The following is a 22,512-nucleotide window of genomic DNA, read 5'->3' on the forward strand; positions in this document are numbered from 1 at the left end:
TTTTTAGGGAAAACTAAATTAGATTGCTTTGGTTTCTCTGGGAAAGTTTAAAGGTGTTTTAAACACTTTTTTACTGGAATAATTTATTGGATAACTTTGCACATGTCCTATCAAAGCAATCAGGGCTTCCTCAATAGCTAGGCAGAGCCACAGGCTGATCACCTCCTCCCCACTAATGTAGTAAAAGGAGCCCCGAGTCCATATAGTGTACCACAGATGGACATAAATCTCTGCAGCTGGACATTTTTATATTGAACATCATTTTTGTTCGACCTGAGAGCATGTAGTCTACTAAAGTATAACTAAGTAATGCCAGTTGTTCACAGATCTTTCACAAATTATGCATTTAATTTCTAAACCAGATTTACAATGCAGATTACACTCAAGACATACAGGCACAGACACACTCATTAAATCCAGCAGATGAACAAAAATCGGCTCTATTTGTTTAGACAGGTTCCAACTGTTCCCCTCTCCAGTCCCAATCATAGTAGATGCAACCTGGATTAAAGAGTTGAGGAAAATAGTTTTGAATAGAGAGCTTAATGTCCTGACAATGGCTGTTCTCATAACAGAAAGAACAACATTAGATTGTACTGGAAAGGAATCTAGTTTGTAGCCCTCTCTACATGAAATGCTGTTTGTTTTAAAACGTTTGTATTCTGAATTGAAAATATGCAAATGTTTCTTCTCAAATCTTTCAAGTCATTAACATGACTTGATTTTCATTAACATTAATAACTGTGTGCCTTATTTTAGTATTTAGAATTAGATAGGCGCACAAAATATGGTTTGCACAAATATTGTTTATATGCAGAGCTCTGTGAATCTGCTGCTTTGATTTTTATGCCATTTTTGAGATGGAAAAGTCTTTACAGAGATTTCTTTTTCTTCCTTCCAAACTGCAGGTGAAAGTTTATCTTGACAGCAAATATCCATCATGTATAAACCATCTCACCCAGACATGAACATGTGAGATGGATCTGACCTGTCAAAGCCCAGACTGCGAGCCAGAAGTCTCCAGTCGCACCCTCGAGCGCTGGGAGCATCCAAGCTGGCGCAGATCTTCTGTCGGATGGAGTCGGGCAGGCGAAAGGCATAAGGTCCCACCTGAGAGGAAGGCAGGCAGGTGCTTCCCGACGGGAGTGGTGAGTGAGGTGGGAGAGTCTGTTTTGACAGGGGAGTTCAGATTAACCGTGGTGTAAACACGTGAGCGTCAGTGCAGCTGAGGATCTATGTTGTGAAGGATACCTCCTGGATGTCCGTGTGCAGCTGGAATATCTGTCCCTCCCCTTCCACCTGCCGGACGCAGATCTTGCAGGTGAGCTGCGACACGGCCAGGCTGGCTCGCTCCAGGCTGAAGGTGCAGTGTAGAGGTCTCTGGCTGCCACTCCAAATGTGATAGAAAGGGATCTCCTGTCGCGCAAAGACGCGTGTTTAAAACCTTCGGCACAGATTCATCCACAGGAGCATCTGGTTTCTATTCAAGGAGCATATGTTTGCTACAACTGTGTTCTTGCTATTTACTTCAAGCGCACAAAGCCCATAAATTAGGACTGCTATCAGCTTTCCTGTTTGTTTATTCTGAACAGATTCAGACTGTAATCTTATTTCTGCAGTATCTAGTCAGTGGAGAGGCACGATGTTTATAGTAGTGCTGAAAGAAGCCCCACAGAATATTTTCTCTGATAAGAAAAACTATTCAAATTTAATATTTGCATACAAAATTTCCAATCAGTGCTTTTTGCTTTTGTGCAATTTTTTTTCATCATTGTCATTTAATTGTTTTTTATAGAATGTTTTTTTTCTACAAAAAATAAACCATTTCCTCTGCACAGGAAGAATCACTTTAGACTTACAAATAACATTTTAGTTGCAAAATCAAATGAAAGAACTTTATTTGTCTCATGAAGAAATGATCCAAAATGAATGAAGAATGTTTCAGTGAAGCACCTGGTATTTGGCCAAAAGTTTGCTCCTCCAGTGGTTGTGAGGAATGTCGTGGATGGACAGGCGGAGGTTGTGGTAGCTGTCTTTGAAGAACAGCGACTTCGGATCTTCTAGTAAAACTCCACCCAGACTCCTCTCCAGATCCAGAACTTCCTGCGTACAGACAGAAAGCATACACAATTAGGAAAATACTGACTTTATCACTTTAATGAATCAAGTTTTGAAAAATGTTTCACTTAAATGTAAATGCAAATTTTGTAGAATGTAGGAACAAAAAGTGCAGACTGCTGCAAAAACAAAACAAAAAATTACCAAGTATCTTTTGTTGATATTTAGTGCAAATATAACTTTCTCACTTCTAATATGAGAAATGTTTCTTGATATAAGTGAAATAATCTGTCAGTGGAACTAATATGTTTTCCATCAATATCAAGGACTTACATTCTTAAAACAAGCTCTTATATCTTGTAGAAAAGTTACTAATAAGTTATTTTTTTGCCTTACTTCAAGTGTATTGAGATATTTGCACTAGAAGACCAAAAATACTTGGTAGGATTTTGTTTTTGAAGTATAAAAGCTAGGTGTACTTTAATCACGTGTTTCTTTGGTGAGCATTTTATAGAAAACTGACTATATTTGAATATTTACCTGCTCAGAGTTCAGTTTGTTATTATCCTCATTTTTAGAACGAAGTTTGTATTATTTTTCTAGTCTACTGGTCTGTTGTTTCTTGGGGGATTTGAAGATTTAATATTAATGTGTTGAAATTGAATTTGGATGCGTAGCTGGAGAAAGACTGACAGAGGCCATGTGCCACCATTGCCACGAGCCACTATGGAAATAAGGTATATTAGCTTTTATTATTATTCAGAGGCATGCATCAATATTTTGACCTTTTATGACTTTTGTTTTATTGTTTGAGACTTTTAAAGTAAATTTTATATAACATATTTTGAATGTAAATTTCTAACCCCACTTAGCTAGAAGGAGCATCTCTACATTTATGCTTTATTTGCAATTGTAGATGCAATTAATTGCTAGGTGATTCACTCAGATTTCCTTCTCTTCCTTAGCTGCCTCTTTTCTGCATGTGTTCAACTGATACTATTAACTTTGTGTTAACTTTGGCTACTCCAATCCTTGAGGAACAATGTTCTGCATGGATATTTTCCTGCCTCAACACACTTTTCCCAGACTGAATTGTTGGCATGCAAAATCTGTTAACTGGGAGAAGAAATTATTCAACTGTTTGAAACAGGTGTTGGACCACAGAGACACCTAAAGCTTGCAGACCACCAGCCCTCAAAAACTGGAGTTCCTGGGTTTGACTGTAAAGCCCCAAGAAACTGGATGAGTATTTTGATCTACAGAATTTCAGTGCTTCTGTGATTAGCTCTCTCTTTATTCTACGTAGAGGACTTTATTGACAAGCATTTGGTGCCATCAACTATGAAAAATACCTTTGTATTTTTCTATCTTATGAAGTAATCTTTACTGAGTGCTTCTGTCTCTTTTTCTTGGTCTGTCATTGGTGGACATACTATTTTCTGTCATTAATTATTAGAATTTGCTCAGTTTTTTCCCCCTCTGAACAGAAATCACTGCTTCTTAGAAGGGGTGGAAAATTAATGAAACATTTGAAAGAAAGAAAAATGAACAAATTTCGTATAGTAATAGTAGCTGCTTTTGCAATAAACAAACAGTACTGTCTTGTGTTAGTTTGCACTTCAAAACTCCAAGAATCTGGATGAATATTTTGAGCTACAGAAAGTGTTCCTGTTTCTATGCCTCTATGTTGAGCTGTGTCGTTTTTCTCGATGAAACTTTTTAAGGCGCGTCTAATACCTTCAACCATTTACATGGTCTTTTACGCAGAAAGCACTTCTGGGTAGTTTTCAAGTTTTTTCCTGCATTCTGATCTTTTTACGTCTCAAGCCGGTAGGGGCAGATTATCATATGCATTAAACCTGATTCTGCTAAATGTTTTTTCTTGTTAGAAGGAAGTCGTTCACTTTCAATGTGGATCAATATAAACGACTCCATGCGACGTGATTATTAGGAATAAAAGATTAACTGAATTTGAATGCAGTGTATGTTTTATAATTGGAACTGCAAGTAACTGATGATCATTGGACCAAACTTTATTCAAAATAATTGAATGTGAATTAAATCAATCTGAGTTTTGATTTTCTCCTTTTTGATTTTCCCGTGCTCTATAAATGATTATCTTACCTACTTTCCAAAGATAACAATAAATTAATGGATTTCTTTACGTGCATTTCAATCTTGAAGAGGTTTATTTTATTTATATATATATACATTATATATATATACATACACATATGTATATGTGTATGTATATATATACACATATGTATATGTGTATGTATATATATACACATATACACATATGTATATGTGTATGTATATATATACACATTTACATATGTATATATATATATATATATATATATATATATATATATATATATATATATATACTCCACCATTAAGAGAGCTATGAAGAAACATTAGCGCAACTTCAGCTGTTTTACAGACAGTTAAACTTGAACATTTATTTTAAGTGCCCCATGTGGCTTAGAAAAAAGCTCTCTGCGGATAAAAGTTACTCAAAGAGCATCTTGGCTGCAAACATCCAGGATTGGTGGGACAGGCTTTCAGAAGGCTTCAGCAGGGAGAAAAATAAAAGGTTAGCAGAACTTTCTCAAACGCAGAGAAGCCGAGTTAGTGAAGCAGTACAGATGAGATCATGCAGACGGAGATTTCATCTGACGTGGAGTTCATTAGAAACACAGTGCAGGAGACAATAACACCAGAAATGTGAGCCATGAAAGCAATTAGATATTCTGAAAGTAGACCTTTACAATGGTTTCGAGCTCATCACCTAATTTAAGACTTGAATGCAAATCAGCACCGGCAATCACAGACAGGATATAGCTACAAAGCGGCCGCCATTGTGTGAAACAGCATCTTAATGTTTTATGTGCCTATTTAAAAGCTCTTTTTAACAGTCAAGTGAATTCAAAAAATTAGAATCACACAGTTTTGAAAGGTCAGCGTGTATAATAGTGCCTTTGTTATTTCATTTTCCCATTTAATCAATCATACTAATAACCCTAATGTGATTGAGCTCACAAAGTGATGCCCAGAGGTTCTCCTTCAGAGAGCGGAACGACGCTTCCATCGATTACAGCAAGTCATCCAGGTCCTGAGGCAGCAGAGCAACTTCAGAACTTCACAGCATCACTAACATTTTGACTTTAGGAGCAATCGTTTTCTTTAGATGTAACAGGATGCACACAAAAGGTTCTTTATTCCCTTTCATCTACAAAATATTTGATATTTTCTTCAAGGCAACGAATGCTAAGGTAAGTGAGGCCTGCAAAGCTTTTATATGCTGTGGAGGGCAAAATGGGAATGTCGGAGCGGCACCTTGAGAGCGTGTGGCGTGTCGTGGATGCAGTAGATACGCAGGCTGTAGTCCAGGGAGAGGCATGGTGCGCGGGGAGCGAACAGAGCCAGCTGCAGGCGTTTGCAGGCCGGCCGTGGAGGGCAGGACTGACCCACCAGGCCGTACGTTCCCAGCTGCTCCATGAGGACATGGCAGCATTCCTCCTCCAGCTGCAGGTAGCAAGGAGATGACAAAGTCTCCTCCCCGACTGTCAGCACCTCCTGGAAACGAAGAGTGAAGTCTGACTTAATTGTAAACAAAAAAATCTTTGAACAATCTAAAAACAGCTTAGGGATGACTTACCTCCCATGCTCCCTGGTGCGTTTGCGTTTTGAGCGTGAGGGTCCAGTCGGGCGTAGGCGTGTCCAGCTGAGCGCAGTGGGGGAGCGTCAGGACAACAGGACGGTTCAGCAGCATACTTGATGGACCACAGCTCACCACGGGACTTAGCACAGTCTGGCTCCCCTCTGAGGGTAACCTGCAAAACCCCCACACATACATGTTTGCAACGAATTGCCACACTTCATTTATTAAAAGCTAATTGCCTCAACAGCTTGGAATTCGCTCAAATTTCTGACCTCAGGAAAAACGACTCCAAAAGAACTTTTTTTTCACAGCAGCAAGCCTTGCATCGGAGAAGTTACTGATTGAGGTGAGAGAAAGGTCTGTGCTGCCCTGCGGCTGCTGAAGGAGGGTGGGGAGGAAAGGAATAAAGATGAAGGACACTCACGTTGTTTTGTCCCACTTGTTAATAATGAGGTACATCTCGTAGAACTTCCCCTGAGGGATTGTGCCAGGCGGGACCAGCAGGCTCACACCTTTGGGAGAAGACGTGCCGACTTGTTTAATCTGTAATCAACATCGCCTGACATTGGCTATTCTTTCTTGGAAGGAGTTTTACCCGTGTTGGGGATGGTAAGCCGTCCGCCCAGATGTCCCAGCGTGGCGCTGGTGCTCAGCCCCGGCTCTCTGGACAGTGTGTGACTGTGAAACTCTCGCTCTCGGCCCACGGTGCCCACCGACTTCAGGCTCAGGATTTCGCCGTCGCCAACACCCATATCAGCCGGGAGCTCCACGGAGGACAGAGTGGACGAGTTGTACACCTTGATTTTGAGGCTGGGGAGCGGGTCCAGCAGGGGGGAGGTGGTCATGGGGATTTTGTGGGGGCTGTCATTGATGCCCTGAGGCAGGGAGAAGAGCGGTCCGCGGAAAGCACCGGCTGTCGCTGTCAAATCCGGAGGAGCCGAGGGGTGCAGAGGATTATCTGCAAACATAGGGGTAAAAATGGGGCTTTTAGGACTGGAAATGACACAGGCGGGGCTGAGAGCGCTCAAAGTGGGGCGAATAAAATGGATTAATGTTGCTAATTAATATTTGATAGTCAGAGCAGGAGAAAAGACTCTCTGATAAATGCTTAAAGTGTGAAAAATGTGATGCATTAAGAAAGGGATCGAGACATGACTGAGAGGAGGTAATGGTACATGGGAGCTGATTCATAGCAGGATTATATATAGTAATGCGATGGTGAAATATAAGAGGTGCTTCTTTTAAAAGAATAGCAAGAAAAATATAGAAAATTACATCCATAATTTTCAAAACCAAAAAGTTTACTAGGTGCCTTTCAAAAGTATTAATACTCCACTAACGTCAGATATTGTTACATTTGAACACTAAATTTTAGTGAATGCCATTGAAGTTTTATTTATTTACAGTTACAGTGTTCAAGTTCAAGGAACTGAATATTATGCAATACCAGGTCCTTTCTGATATTTCTCTTAAAACTGTAGCTCATATGTGGTGTTTGTCACGCAAAGTCAGGAGTTTATGTTTTTTTTATTTTGCAAATAAATTGTAATGATTTTGTCAAAGTTTATCTAGTGTTTTTGTGTTTAAATACCCTAATGGAAATACAAGAAAACAATTTTCTAAAAAGAAGAAACAAAGTGAAGTGTTTTTGCTCGCAAAGTAAAAACTTTGATGCTCCTCAATAAAATACATCAAAATCAACTACCACCAGAAGCATAATTAAGAATTTGCTGTTCTCCATCCAATCAATGAGCTGTTTTTCAAAATCTGTCTATGTGCAAAGCTGTTAGAGGAATACCCTAAAACAACTTGCAGCTGTAATTACAACTGTAGTGGTTCTGCAAGGTCTTAACTCAAAGGGGAAAAAAACAAATGCATGCCACACTTTTCAGATTTTTATACATATTTTTTAAAGTTTTGAAATGATGTATCATCCTCCTTCCACTGAGCAAGTTTCTTTTAGCATCAAAACAATTAAAAAACAACAAAATGTATTGAAAATACAGTTGAAATGCAAAAATATTTTTATGTGGGTGTGAATACTTCTCCATGCCGCTGTATGGATGCAATGTGTGCAAACTCACCCTGCCTGGGAGCCTTGTAGTTGCCAGGATGAAACGCTGCAGTAAGAGCAGATGAAGAGTCTGTGATGTCTCCGTGGAGATGGCGACATCGGCGGCGATACGCCAACACACCCACACCAAGAGCCATGACCACCGTCAGCAGCAAGGCTACCACCAGGCCTGTGTACACCGCTACACCCATACCAGGAGACAACGCTGCAGGGAAAAGGCAGACAGCGTAAGATGAGACAACAAGGACAGAGATAAATCATGCTGTTATCTACATGCAGCTAAAAAGAGCAAGTTATTTGAGTTCCTGCTGAAACTACACAATGACTCTGAAGAAAATATTAGCCTTGATAAAGTAAACAGGGGTGAAATAATTAATTGATTACTGAAGTCAACTAATTTAATAATAAGATAATCATTAACTGGAGCATAAAATGCTAAAGACTACAACATGCTATTTGCTAAGACACCAAGCCCCCAGAGAACCAGCTACATTTTGTATTTCAGATGAAAAACCTTCTTTGTCTGTTCTACCCAGAATTCTTAAAGTGGCAAAATTTTAGGTTTTCTCATTCAAATACTTAAAAAAAAGCACCTTTCACTATCCAATTATTAATCAAAAAATAGTCATGTAAAGATGAAGTCAACGGCTACTAATGAGAAATTCATCAACACTTTAATCAAATTAGAATAGAATGATATGAATTAAAGTTTCAGGTGCATTTATTTCACAGAAAAAAGAAGCGTGCCAGTTATTGTGCCACCTGTGATTTTATTAGCAACCATTTTCTATCATATAGCTTTTTCCCTCTGAATTAAGAATAAAATAATGAATTGATCTGATCTGAACGTGTTTCACACTTTTTTACGAGGAGAGTCAGTCAGTGTGCAGGACAGTTTAACATTTGCTGAAATCGCTCCTCGTGCCCCCAGCAGACAGCAGCGATCTCTGCTCATCGCTATCTCAATCTGACTGCCTCCAAACATTTTACAATACAACAGATTGCAGATGATATCAACAGTCCTCAGTGCAGGCCAGTGGCAGAATACTCCGAGCGTAAACCACATGGGCTGAAAAACCCTGAGCACCAGAGTCTTTGGTTTGTCTTCAGCCGGCCAAACTGTTGCTGTGCGTCATTCTCGACCCTTCTCTCTATGTCCACATTTCCTGTCTGTCTTTGTCACTTTATGAGCGATCCATAAAAACGCCACAGAAATAATTTTTGATCAAAACTAGTGGTTAATTGGAGGGTCTGTAATTTATTAAACGTAATTTATCACATTTTAAGCAGAAACGACAATAAAAAAAAAAATGTTGCTAAATTATTGAATAAACAGACATGTGAGGTCCACAACTCAACCATCAGATTAGTGCAAATATGTGCAATTATGCACATTCGGTTTTCAAGTGTTTCAGGAACCTCATGTAACTTCTTTAAAAACATTTCTTTAGAAATGAGGACTGTGGACCCTGATATTAGCATTGGGGATGTCTCCGCTGCTGCAGCATGTTTAGCATTGAGATTGTATTTTAGACTTGAAATGTTGTGCATTTCTTCACAACAGGCTGACTGTTGAAATGCCCCTCATGTTCAGTTTAAAGAAAAGGGTTAATAGAGATCACCTCATTAATTAACAGCCTCCTTCTACCGAGAAGAGACGCATCTCATCCCAAAAACAATCACGAACAAAGGTCGGCTGTGAGGGGGGGTTATTTGGCCCGAATTTCACCTGCACCCTGTTGAGCTCGCTCAGCCTCCCCTACTGGGTGATTGGTTTTGACTGGTCAGTGGGCTGTGCACCGCCTGCTTAGCCCAGACTCCCCAACTCTGGCAGAACCAGACGCACGTGAGCCAGTCACACTACAGCAGAGAGGAGTCAAGAAGACAAGGAGCAAAGTTGGCGGGAGAAAAAAAAAAATGAAACAGAAAAAAAAAAGAAGACGTAAGACAAGCTGGATGAGCGGGCTAGATGAGAAGCAATTTGGCAAAAAGGACAGGAAGGAGGAAGATAAGGTTGTGATTTGTGGAGAGGCATTGTACGTGTGTTGAGGAGGGGAGATAAGCATAGCCAAAGACTCTTCAGCAGGAGGGGAAGAAAGCCAGAGGCAGGCGAGCTGGCAGAAGGGAGCCCCGTTGCTCACGTGGCGCGACTCAACCGAATCCGACAGCCGTCTGCACTTATTACAAGAAATGGAACAATAGCGAATTAGGTGCGTTGCTGCAGCTACTCTCCCCTTAGTCTACATCACATTAAGCCAGAGGAATTACCATCAGTACAAATATAAACCAAGTCACAGATGAACTGAGAAATCAAATGTTTTAATGCCAGAAAATACTCAGAGCCTTGTGTGAGAGCAAAGGAGGGAAACGTGATTAAGTTAAGGTCAACTTTTCAACAGGATCCACGTTTTACTGATTTAAACCTCCAGAGGTTTCAATGCTTTTATAGTAGTTAAAACATAATTAGACACAAAATGGAACGTGGATGGATGCGCAGATGGATGGATGGATGGATGATTGAGGATGGATGGGTGGATGAGTAAACAAATGAATGGATGAACATAGAATAAGAAACAAAATAAAATCTTGAAACAAACATTTCTCCATTCTCTATTTCCTTGTCCTATACTTTTTCATGCCTGGAAAATTCCTGAATAAAACTTGTCTAAAAGCTTCCAGACTGTGTAGAACGCCTGTTTCCAAAAGAGTAAACAACATCAAACTTTTCTGCTGGACAGGAAGACGATGCCTGTCTTCACTAAGCACCATCTGCACTGACACAAAACGCAGAAGATGTTGACACACACGTTCAGATTCCCAATGTGTATGAACACACGTTCACTCAAACACGTAAGGGAGATGAAGACAAACAGAACGGAAAGCAAAATCGTGTGGAAGGTGGACTTACGATGGCTCGCATGTTCTATTGAGACCTTTTTATCTGTTAGAATGAGAGAAAAAAGAAACAGAAACAGAACATAAGGAAATGGGAACAAAAACATAAAAAGGAAGATGCAATAATTTAATGCAATAGAAAACTACAAATGAAGAATACTTCATTTATGAGCAAAAAAAAGTAATAACCAATGATGTAAAAATGACTCTCGTATTTGTGTGCTACAAAGTAAGAGACACTATAGATCTAAGCAGACCACTCTCTATCCCCCGCAGGGTAAATTATAACCTTCATCCCACAAAAAAAAACCTCAACATCTGTCCCAATGGGAGCAGTAACTTCCACCGTGAATCATAACCGAACAGTCGGAAGAATATCAAACCCATCTTTCAGGATTGTGTCACTTAGCAGATCTCAAATCAAATAACTTTCCCTCTGTAGCATCATCAAAGCACCAAATGGTTTCCTGGAGTTCCTCTTTCGTCCAATAGCAATTAGAATCTAGCAGGGATGTAATGAGCGCAACGGGTGGAGATGTCTCACAGCATTGTACATTTATGACGAGGGGGAAATGTGGGACTGAGCGCCGGTGATTTGATCGTGTGAATTTCATCAGAGCAGCTTGTGACCCACAGAATAATCATTTAAACATGCAGGGGAAATTAAGATGTCACCTGCAGCCTGCCATGTTACACATTTACAGATCTGGAGAACAGCAGTTTGTGTGTTCCCTTTAAGTAAAAACCACCTCAGAGACCTTCTTCCTGATTCTCTCCTGAGAATGAGAACAGATCAGCTGTGAAGAAGCCTCTTTCTGTCAGGACTTGCTCGCTTGTCTGACAGATCTGAAACAGAGAGCTGCTCTGAGTGTGTGTACCATCTCGCAAAATGAATATTGCTCACAATTTTTGGGACCTTTCTCTGTTGGGTTGGATTTATTGTTTTGTCACTTTCTTGTAAGTTTGTCTATGAATTGAATGCATCCCTCTGTCTTTTTGGTTGTGCAACTGTGAGATGCGAATGCGCTGTCGGTTGGATTCTTCCCAGCTCGTCACGGGCAGCACATTGGGTGTCAGAGTGAGTCTGACTCACTCTCATATGCTCTCCTCCGCGCTAATTTTTCAACTTGGCCGTGTCATGCTCACTTCCCACTCGATCCGCTCTCTTAGCCCATACTTGCACCGGCTTTCCTTTTCACTTCCCCCTTTTTTTTTTGAGCTTTTTAGATTTGGAGCAGTTGCCTTCTCTTTTTATAAAGCTAAACATTTTCCTCATGAATCATCCGTCTGTCTTGCTTTCATCTCTTGAAACGTTGGCGCTTAGGTGGCCTAACACCCCTGGAAAACTGCTTTTTACAAAAAGAAAGCTTTGAAATGCACTTTGCTTTACAAAACGCTGAACTAAGAGCAAAGAAATCACTGCAGGCGAGATTTTTATAGTTATCATATGAACGGCCACCTGAAGCACCAAACATGCTCTCAGGGAACGGACACCTATGGCTCTGACTGAAATAGTCTTTTTAGTACAGAGGGTAAAAACAGTACTGAACACACCACACCTTTTCTAGGAAAATATAGATTTCTTAAGGTGCATTTGACATGGCAAATCTAACCAGACATCAGTAACAATGATAAATATTAATAATGTTGTTTTGTTAAGACCATTTCTAAAAAATGTGCTGCATAAAAATGCAAATTTGGGCTGTCAAAGTATGAATTTTATAAATAAATATTTACACTAGAACTAGAAGATATTTTAAATATCCAAAACAAAACACAAAACAAGTGAAATATAAACAACAGAAACCATAAATAAAATGGATCAAGGTGTCTCTTTATACAAAATTGCCCTTCAAAGAAATAGTAATCACCAGAGTAGAAATTATCAGGCTCATTTTAATTCCTCGTGTGATTAATTGATTAATTGTGTATTGTGACAGGTTTATATATATCCACAAATTAAATTTTGTGTAAGACATGACACCAGCTGAAATCTGTCAGGAATTAGGAAGCAATTTTGCTCCTTATTGCAAATCAATATCAGACGTTCAGTCCCAATCTACTGTCTACAAAAAGGTTTCCCATTACCAAAGTGTCACGTCTCACGATGGGCAAAACCAGTGAGCTGTCAGAAGACCTTCACAGCCTTATTACTGCCAAACACACCGATGACATCGCTGACAATGTAAACTACTTTCAGTAGTTTAGACTCATGACCAGGAGCCTCCTGCTACATTTCAGACAAATGAGTGAAAATGAGAATCATTTATAGGGAGCTTCAGAAGCACCTAGAATTAGCAGGTACCATTAATTTAAAGAAAACAAGCCACAAGTTATGCACTCATCCTCCATTGCTTTCTCATTCTGCAAGACTCCATTGCTGAAGGAAACAAATCTGCTGCAGTTTCTCAGTTTCAACAGTCTGGTTAGATGAAACCAACATTAAATTCTCAGAATACAATAAGCAGTTTTTGGAGGTCATATGGCACCATGAATAAAATGTTTGGTGATCTACCACAATAATAAAAATGAAACCAAGGCGCATTGACCCCTGATGCAAGTCAAATAAACTATCATCTGGTTTCAAAGAAAGAAACTAAAGCTGATTAAATTTTCCATCCAAACACTTTACCGAATCTTGGAGAAAATCTTTTGGATGAGTGTTTGTGTGGAAGAATGGGTCAAGATCAAACTTGAGCAATGCAGGCAACTAGTTCCTTTATACAGAAGGTGACTAAAAGCTGTCATTTAGGAGAGAAGATTTTTACAAATCATTAAATAAAGTTCAGTGACTGTTTCCATGTGTCATTTTATGGTATTACACAAAACTTAATTCATGGACAGCTAGAGTCTGATGTATTTGTATTAATTGAGTGGATGGGTCGTTACTTAGATCTGGTTATGATTTTATGTTCATTGCACCTTCAGAATTATATTTCCTTAAAAGCCAGTTAAGGCAGATAGTTGCTCACACTGAGTAAGGCTCTGCTGGAGGTTTCTTCCTGTCAACATGACATGTATGTCATTTAAAATTATGTATCAGTTTGAAAAATAAACCATAGTGTTTTATCACAGGGATCAGTTTGTAATGTATGTTATTGATTTTAAATCTTTTTTGTTCAACCGGACTGAAATGCGTATATATTTCTGAATATAAACTGGATCAGTTTGTCTTGTGAAGTCCATGGGGTGACCTCTGTTATATAAATAAAATAATAAAATAGAAAATTGCTGATGTGTTCAAAATGTGCTTTACATGCTGTCCACTTACTCAAGGTAGGTGAACTTCAGCTTTTGGCAAGTTCACTATAAAAAAAAATAATAAAACATTTTACAAGAACTTAATTTCATGATGCTAGACAGTTTGTTTTCAACTAATGACATCATCCAAGTAGAGGAGGATTGGACATTATTTTGAGATGATGAGACCTTAAGCTTGTTTTGTTATGACAATATTTTAATTATCTGATCATTTTGAGATGGCAAACTCTGAGTGCTTGGGGTAAGATGACACAAATGTTAAAAAAATGTTGAATTTTCCACAACCTTGTAAAACAAGGCTTCAGTTAATTTAGATTGTGTGAGAGAGAAATATTTTAAGTAGATAACAGGAGGGCTAAAAAGAACTTAAAAAGTTACTATTTGGAAATTTTGGACTGATCTTTTTACATGGAATACACAGAGTCATTTGAGTAATCCCACCTGTGCAAACTAATGACTTAAGGAAGAGTGAATTTTGACGTAACATAACAGTAGAATCTCGTTTTAGAGCGACTGTTCTTTCAAATAATGTTTTTTTGCAGGAAGGTCACTAAACAAAGACTAGAAAATCGACCAAAAATTCAGATTGGTGCATTAGTACCTAAAACTTTCTACTTGGATCCACATTCATGCAAAAGGAAGAAAGTTTAAAAATAAAAATAACTTACTTCTTGCACAAAGGCCCTCAGTGCAGTTTTTGCTCTCCATCATGCTTCCGCTACAGTGCTTTCCTCCATTTATTGGCGGTGGGGCTTGGCACTCGCGACTGCGCCAGTGGGTGCACTCTGTCCCACAGGCGGACCACTTTGCCCACTCTGTCCAGCCTCCGTCCACTGGAAGGACAACAAAGATGTGAGTCATTTTACAGCCCAGTATTTCCATTAGTCCAGGTAGAGGAGGATTGGACATGACGTTCTCCTGGCATGTAATGTAATGGCTGGAAGTGTCTGAGTTTGCTGAGTTGGAGTCTACCCAGATTCTTACACATTTATTCAGACTTTCCAATCATTTTAAACACGCAAACATAAAATAGTGTGATTTGGTTTCACTATTTTAATGATATTTGTGGATCAGAGTATTCTAAACATTAAAAGCTCTAAAGCTTTGCACTCAGACTCAAAACATTACAAATGTGCATGCGCCAGTGGATTAAAAAAAATATATATTTTATTTGCTTATCTGTATATGAGTTGTTTAGACTGTCAACTAGAGATAACAAAAACCTGAGCTTTATTGCCAAGACAAGTTTCAATACCCACTATATGAAGATATAACAATTCTGACCTTGTTTCGTAATGACAGAAAATTCATTATCTTGCTTTGTAAGAAATTTTTTTTTTGTTTCAGTGTTTTCAGATATTAAGATCACAAGCATGTTTTTGTCATGATAGCAGTTTTACTATATTATTTTAAGTTTTTTTTTTTAAATTTGAACAGTTACAATGTGTCAGTTATCTCATTAGGTTAAAAGCAGGATTTAATGTTAATTAAATGGTATTTACAATATATTTCATTATCTCATTTATTTCAGGCTTGTTTTCTCATCATAACATTTTTCATATTATTATCCTAAGATTTCTAGTTATGATTACAGTCTGAGTGGCTCATTGTCATGAAATGAGCCACTCGTTTTTAATTCATATTTTATTAGCTTATTTAATTGACTCAAAATTTCATAATTGCTTGTTTTGTTGCTGTGTTTGTAATTTGGCTTGTTTTATCAATATATATATTTCAAAGATTTAAACAATAGAAAACTAAACATATACAGTTTTATTACTTAAATATTAATTCTAAAATGAGGTGACAAAACGCTCAATAAATTAAAATCTATGTTTCTCTTCTTTGAATTTGATAAAGACTGTATGTTATTTACTCATTTTAAACTGTTTTTCATGGGAACATTGCTTCTTCTCCACAAAACTTCCCATATTTAACTCCTTGCACAGCAGCATAAAAAACTTTTCCAGAAGTTTAAAATTATGAACACCCTTACACAATAATTTCCTTCCTTTAAAGAATATAATGTTTTAAATATTATTTGCATTATCTTTTACCTCTCAACAATATTTGAGCTGTTTAGAATTTCACAGAATCAGCAAAGTTTCATATGTCAAGCTGCAAAAATAACGAATAAATTTGGTCCCTATGCCACACATTTTAAATGAATTCAGCTTTTCATAGAACATAAACTGCACAGAAAACACAATACAGAGATGAGTCTGGAAGCCCCTGGAAGTTTTTCCCAGCTGATTCAATGCTTTTAAACAGTGTGTAGGAACCATAGTCTGAAGGAGCTTTGACATACAGCAAAGTAAAGATGGTCATAATGGTGAATGACTGTATTCCTTTGTCTAGCAGTTACAGTTTTGAGTAAGAAGCCTTTTCAGGCTGTAGCACATAAAAGTTTGGAAAGGTTTCTTCTTTACCTGGGCACAGTGTGGTGCAAGTTACTCTCTGCACCGGTGGGCCCTCACAGAAGATTCCTCCGTTCAGAGGGGCCGGATTGGTGCAGCTGCGTGTACGACGTTGCCAGCCACGCCCACACCGAGCGTTACACTCTGACCATTCAGTCCAAGAAGACCAACCTCCGCTAACTGACACAGAGACACACAAACAGCAAAACCTCTCAGTTCTCCTGCTTTATATTAATGAGGAAGAAGCCTATTACTCCAAAAGCAACATTAAAAAAGGCAGATTATTATTTACAAGTGCACTCAGGGACAAAGACCTTCATTTTTGAAGGCATGTCTTAAGAGCTGACGATAAAGTGTTTGGTTATAAAAATCAGTAGCTACATTTCCATTGACCATATAATTGTGTAATTTGATATTTTGAAAATATATTGGCGTAGTGGAAACATGCTAATTTTGGAAAAACCCATGTCCCCTAGGGGGCTCCGTAGTTTTATGACTGCATCAAAATTGGTTTATTTTGCAAACCGCAATGGAAACACTTTTTTTGCAACACAGGAGTCACATGATCAATAACTGGATGTTGCCACTGGCACAAAAAGAAGACAACAAGAAATAATTGGAGAGCCACGGGATGCTTTTCCATGGCTTTTCACTTTAACAAACTTATTTGCATGTGATTTTAATTGTGTTTCTTATTTAATGGAAACAGCGCGATTGTAAAATTGTATTTTTCAACATAAGTGGAATATCGACAAAGTTTTGCGCACATTTGTAATGGAAACACAGCTGCTGTTATATTTGGGGGAAATAGTGGGAAGCTTGTAAGCCCACAAATACCACTTCAACTGTAATGTATGGAGGTGGCAGCATCATGTTTTGAAGCAGGAGGGACTGGTGCTTTACACCAAATAGGTAGCGACATAAGGGAAGAACGTTACGGGAAAAGGTAAATGGTTCTTCAGAGAAGACAGTGACACTAATAATCCCACCAAGTTAGTTACAAAGTTCAATACTTTGTCAAGTGACCATCAGAAAGCCCTGATCCCAGTCTGTTAAAAAACAGACTGAGAAAAAACAGTGAGAGGCGGCTGATAAACCTGACTCAATTAAAACATTTCCATGAGGAGGAATCACAGTGAACTGTTGTGAGAAGTTTGTGGAAGAAAGCCAAAACATTTGAGTCAAATCATACTGTTTAAAAGGCGATTCCACTAAATTAAGTAACTGTGTATAACACTTTTCAGTTATTGGTTTGGTTTGATGTCACACTGAGGGGAAAAAGACGCTATTTTTGATACGATGTACCTAAATATCTGATTTGAACTGTACATAAATATAGATAAAATTAAATAAAAGTGTTTTATGTTACTGCTAAATCAAGGAACACAGGAGTGATTATGATGACACAATTACCTCAAATGCTCCTCGACTCCACGAATTAAAGTTTTGGATAAACAATCAAAGATGAGTGAGATGAGGTTTGAGGAATGAAAAAGACAAACATGTGGCGCAGCTTAAGTTACCATAAACAATGAGAGTGGCTGTGCTGCTCCGCCGTCTGGCCACCACATTTCTTGCCACACACGTGTAGTTTGCCGTGTCTGAGAGTCTGGCCTGTTTGATGATCAGGTCGTGATCAATAGTGATCAGGAAATTGGAATCCTGTGACGGATCAATGATATCCTCGTTCTTCAGCCAGTCCACCTTTAAATGATGCACAAGAAGAAGAATATCAATTACTGATATTGTTTATCAACAGTTATTAAAAGAGACATATAATAAGGTTAAAAACTAAAATGATCAATTTAATTTCTTTAATACTTTAAGATGAAAGTCCCTAAAATAAACTGCACAAATCAGCAGGTGCTTATGCAGTAACATGACTCAGCACGGCATCCACAGAGCAGCTCAGTAAACACGATAAACCTGCAGGGTATTAAGACTCCACAACACACGGTGATGATCAAACACTTCTGAAACTTTATCATTCTGTCTGATAGAAAGTCTGTTGGTTTGTGTTGATTCCCAAATTCCAGCTTTAAGCCCCTTTATGCAGGTGCAAGTCAGTTAAATTGACTTGCAATTGATTTTATTTGATAAACTTAATTGAAAAATTTGAACTTTAATGTTTACCTTTGTACATTTTTTAATTATTTAGTTTTAGTTTTAAGCCCACATAATTTTCTATTCTGTTTTGTCTCCTATATATAATAAAATTAGATAAAATTTTTCCCTCAAGTCACACTGCAGTCCCGAGTCATTGGTGTGAAAGTCCAAGTCAAGTCCAAAGTGTTCTATGACTTCTTTACTCAAATCCATAACTCTGCTTTTTGATGATATTCCAATTTATTGAGATGAACAGAAATTATTTCCCTCTTCAAAGTGTTTTATATCACATATGAACATTTGTTCTATTACTTTAGTCCAAGAACATAAAGTCTATCTAATGTGTTGCTGAAGAAACAGCATGTACTAACGTATATGCCAATAAAAGAGCTCTTTTACTGCCACAATGTCAGATGGCTGCAAAAGAAGGTGTAAATATTTCCCCAAGAGATAAACAGCATCTAAGTGAACATGTCAAGGTAACATTGATGAGGAGAGAAACGTCTACCTCCGCAGCAGGCATGCCCTCCGGGGGCCGACACTGCAGCAGCACCTCCTGCTCCAGCCGCACTTCCCTCCCGAGGGGCTCCTGCTCGAAGTTCTTCCTCAGGTCTACAGGGGGCGACAAACATACTGTGACTGGCACGCATCCTTTCTTGGTGACTCTGTCTGCCGCACAAACTCTCTCACATGCTATACAAAGCCTCCGTCACTGAATCGCATTTTTCATTCCATACCCTCATAAACATGCAACCTGTCAATCAAACCGCAGCATATGTTTCTATGGTGGGGCAGCAGGGGGGATGCTGCAGCCAATTTATTTGCATTTATGCTTAAGCTGACACATACAACAAGCAGAAAATCTGGAATGTCCCCTTTCTTTCTTTGTGTTTCACACAAGGACTGACAGCCTCGATACTAACATGCAATGCGAACGTAGGCACGGTTGCTTTTGGTGGTGCCAGCCGAGCTCCAGGCCACACACTGGCACCAGTAGTCCTCCAGGCCGAACAGCTCCTCCACCTGGGTCCGCGACACGGAGATGTCCACTTCCCTCACCACCAGACCTGCGCAGAGGGTGGAGGGAGGGAAACCACTGAAGCAAATATTTCACAGTGCATGTAAATTATGCAGTGGCTGAATGCCAGAAGCAGTTAACGCGCACATTAAATCCTAAAGGACCTAATGGATTATATAGCTGAAAATGATGTTGGTAATTAAGTTTGATGTTTATCTCTGTATAATACAAGGTGACATTACTGTGTGTGTAGCTGTGTTTACAGTTCTCCACGTTGTGCATACCTGTGAGCTGGTCCAGGCTCTCCCTGGTGACGTGGTCGTTCTGATTGACCCACTCGCCGTTACATTTGAAGTAGATCTGGGTGGCCGGCGACGCCCGGCAGCGCAGCTGGACCGGACGGTTCTTCACGATGAAGGCGTCTTCGGGTTCCAGCAGGAACTCCGGCAGGGGCTCCGCTGGAGCTGATGGGAAGGAGTCGGGCAGAACCTCTGCTTCACTGTAGTCACTGTTCTCTGAGGAAAAAAAAGAAATAAAACACATGCCAGATGTCATTCAGTGTCAACATCCTGCTCGTGGGTTATAAGAAATACAGGAATTATTTTTTTTTAAACTCAGCAAATCTGGAGGCAGTAAATGTGCAGCAGCTTATCTGGTGAATCTCAATCCAACTACAGGGTGTTATGTGTATTTTGGGAAGCCATTTAAGGTGTTGACAGTGTGCACCATAAGTGGTGACATTTTTGGTTCCACATATCGACACCAATCTGTTCAAGGGAGGCCTCCTGCTTTGGTCTCCCTGGAAGAGTCTGCACTTCTCGGCTGAAGAGCAGAGCCACTGACCTTTCACATATAGGTCCCGTTGATCTCACATTATCCCCTGACATTTCCGAGGTGACACATCACTCCAGGCAGCGCTGCCAAGACTCTTCTGCCAGCAAGGACAGAGATTTTCTGACCTCTTCAGCCAGACTTTTTCACCCAAATAAAGATGGGTTAGATCCCACTTATTGATGGCTGCTGGGGTTCATCATAGGAGAGGTCAACGCACAGTTCTGCTCACAAGTTTAAATACACCCATCTCTGGAAGGTGAGTTTCTAAGAGACATTTAAACAAATTAGAGCTGCAGCTAACAATTATTGGCGCAGTTGCAGATTTTTCATTTTATGCAATATTAGACTAGATGAAGCTGAAACTTGAGTTCTTGGTGGAACATATTTACAAATACAGTTTTACATCGTACATGCAAAGTGTAGATAGAGTTTTTTTTTTACGGTTTTGTCCTTACTGCTCTTAGTCTGTTCTCTCAGCAAATGGTATGTTTTAAAGACTTCAGCCTTTTATACTCCAGTTAATGATTATTCAATTACTTAATTAGTTGGCAATTATTTCAATAATTGATTAATTACAATTCATCTGAAAAATTGCTTCAGCTCTAAAATAAATACAAGTTGCTTTGTGTTAGTATGGATGAGTGAAAACCCCCAAAACTACACACTTGAATTTTATTAAAAATAATTTCACCCTGAAAAAAGCTGCATTTTAAGTATAAAAGAACAAAATCAATATGACAGATTCAAGATGGGTGTATGTTAACTTTTGACCTGAACTGCAAACTAATGCTCTTTTTATGCATGTCTAAAACGTTCAGTTTATCTAGTGGCTCTTTTTTTTTTTTTTTTACATTTATTGAATAGTTTAATGTTGTGTTTCTTTGAGCTATTATCATCACTTTCCCTTTAGCCTAATCTAGGTTATAAATTTTAAATAGCGCTGACCTTCCAGCAGAAAACTTGCTTCAGCACATGAAAATGATCTGAATTCAATAAGCATTAAGTGGAAGACTGGCACAGACTGAGAGCATCAGCTCCAGACAGGAGGTTTCCAAAAACCTACGGGCATATTCATTCCACTCAGCCCATTTTCCTCCTCTATCGTAAACACACACACACACACGCACACACACACACACACACACACACACACACGCGTGCGCGCACACACACATACGCCCACACACCCAGATGGAAATGAACACAAATAATAACTCTGCCTCTCTTACACAGCAGTCTCACAGTTCCTAAATCTCATTTGCTACACTCTGTGGATAAAGAGGTGTGTGAGCAAACACCCGATTTAAAACCAGGCAAATTTGCAGAGCTCAGTTTTCTGAAAGAATCAAGCCCAACCTGGTCACTTTGCTAACAGAGTACAAGAGAAACTACCCAGAAAGTAAGATGCCATCTTCAGGTATTGTGTGCCACTATTCCCATGAATAGATTCTGCCTGACTGTGCTGTGAAAAGCTGAAGGAGAAGCTCCACAAAGCTTGTAGCTTCACTGCAGGATACAAGGAAGGTCAATGGCTTTTCCAGGCTTAAACCAGGATGAACCCATCATCCTGTTTCCATCTCTGTCTTTGAGAACTCTGGCTCACATGTACTCCTTCCTCAGCCAATTTCTGAACTTACAGTTCACTTCTTACCTGTGAAAAGATGCCCTTCATCTGCAGTCAGCTTACAGTCACTTTCTGCCTGGAGAAAGCCACAGCAGCAGGACAAATTTTCTCCATCAAAAACACAAACATTTTCAAGCTTTCTGTCAGTAAGTGATTGTAAAATTGGGGATTATTACAAGAGATACACTCAGAAATTGACAGGATGATTTTGTGCCTGAACTACCAATTAGATTTGACAATCAGTGAAGATTTTACAATGATTGACATTGTAAAATGATTGACAGATGTCATTGCATACACACTCACACCTAATGGAAATCTAGAGACACCAATTGACCTATAGGAGGAAGGTGGAGTACCCAGACAGGAACCACACATGAACAAGGAGAACATATTAAACTCCATATTGTGGATATTCTTCAAATTAAAAATGCTTAGCTCCACAAAGCTTCACCCTGAAGCTTCAAAGTCTCATCAAGAGTGCTGCTTCTCTTCCATGGTAATTTATTTCGGTAAATTTCTGCTCATAGTCAATCTGTTTTCACCCTTGAAGCA

At 39.1% G+C, this 22,512-nt stretch overlaps 1 protein-coding gene across 3 annotated transcripts in view; it reads right to left on the reverse strand.

The window, feature by feature from the left end:
- The window catches only part of unc5b (unc-5 netrin receptor B), a 73,541-nt gene that overhangs the window by 4,043 nt on the left and 46,986 nt on the right, over nucleotides 1-22,512 (reverse strand). The window contains exons 2-16 of one of the 3 annotated variants that reach the window (XM_044137225.1): nucleotides 19,784-20,014; nucleotides 19,405-19,548; nucleotides 18,990-19,093; nucleotides 17,899-18,079; nucleotides 16,388-16,555; nucleotides 14,627-14,791; nucleotides 10,711-10,743; nucleotides 7,813-8,007; nucleotides 6,324-6,686; nucleotides 6,153-6,240; nucleotides 5,726-5,900; nucleotides 5,404-5,643; nucleotides 1,954-2,103; nucleotides 1,252-1,416; nucleotides 989-1,167 (exon numbers count right to left, since the gene is read on the reverse strand). In XM_044137225.1, the coding sequence (XP_043993160.1) occupies nucleotides 989-1,167; nucleotides 1,252-1,416; nucleotides 1,954-2,103; nucleotides 5,404-5,643; nucleotides 5,726-5,900; nucleotides 6,153-6,240; nucleotides 6,324-6,686; nucleotides 7,813-8,007; nucleotides 10,711-10,743; nucleotides 14,627-14,791; nucleotides 16,388-16,555; nucleotides 17,899-18,079; nucleotides 18,990-19,093; nucleotides 19,405-19,548; nucleotides 19,784-20,014 (2,581 nt within the window). The remainder of the gene's footprint in view (nucleotides 1-988; nucleotides 1,168-1,251; nucleotides 1,417-1,953; nucleotides 2,104-5,403; nucleotides 5,644-5,725; nucleotides 5,901-6,152; nucleotides 6,241-6,323; nucleotides 6,687-7,812; nucleotides 8,008-10,710; nucleotides 10,744-14,626; nucleotides 14,792-16,387; nucleotides 16,556-17,898; nucleotides 18,080-18,989; nucleotides 19,094-19,404; nucleotides 19,549-19,783; nucleotides 20,015-22,512) is intronic. The other 2 variants (XM_044137227.1, XM_044137226.1) reach the window with 2 other exon arrangements.

The sequence above is a fragment of the Gambusia affinis genome, linkage group LG13 (genome assembly GCF_019740435.1).
Source record: "Gambusia affinis linkage group LG13, SWU_Gaff_1.0, whole genome shotgun sequence".
NCBI classification, from domain to species: Eukaryota; Metazoa; Chordata; class Actinopteri; order Cyprinodontiformes; family Poeciliidae; genus Gambusia; species Gambusia affinis.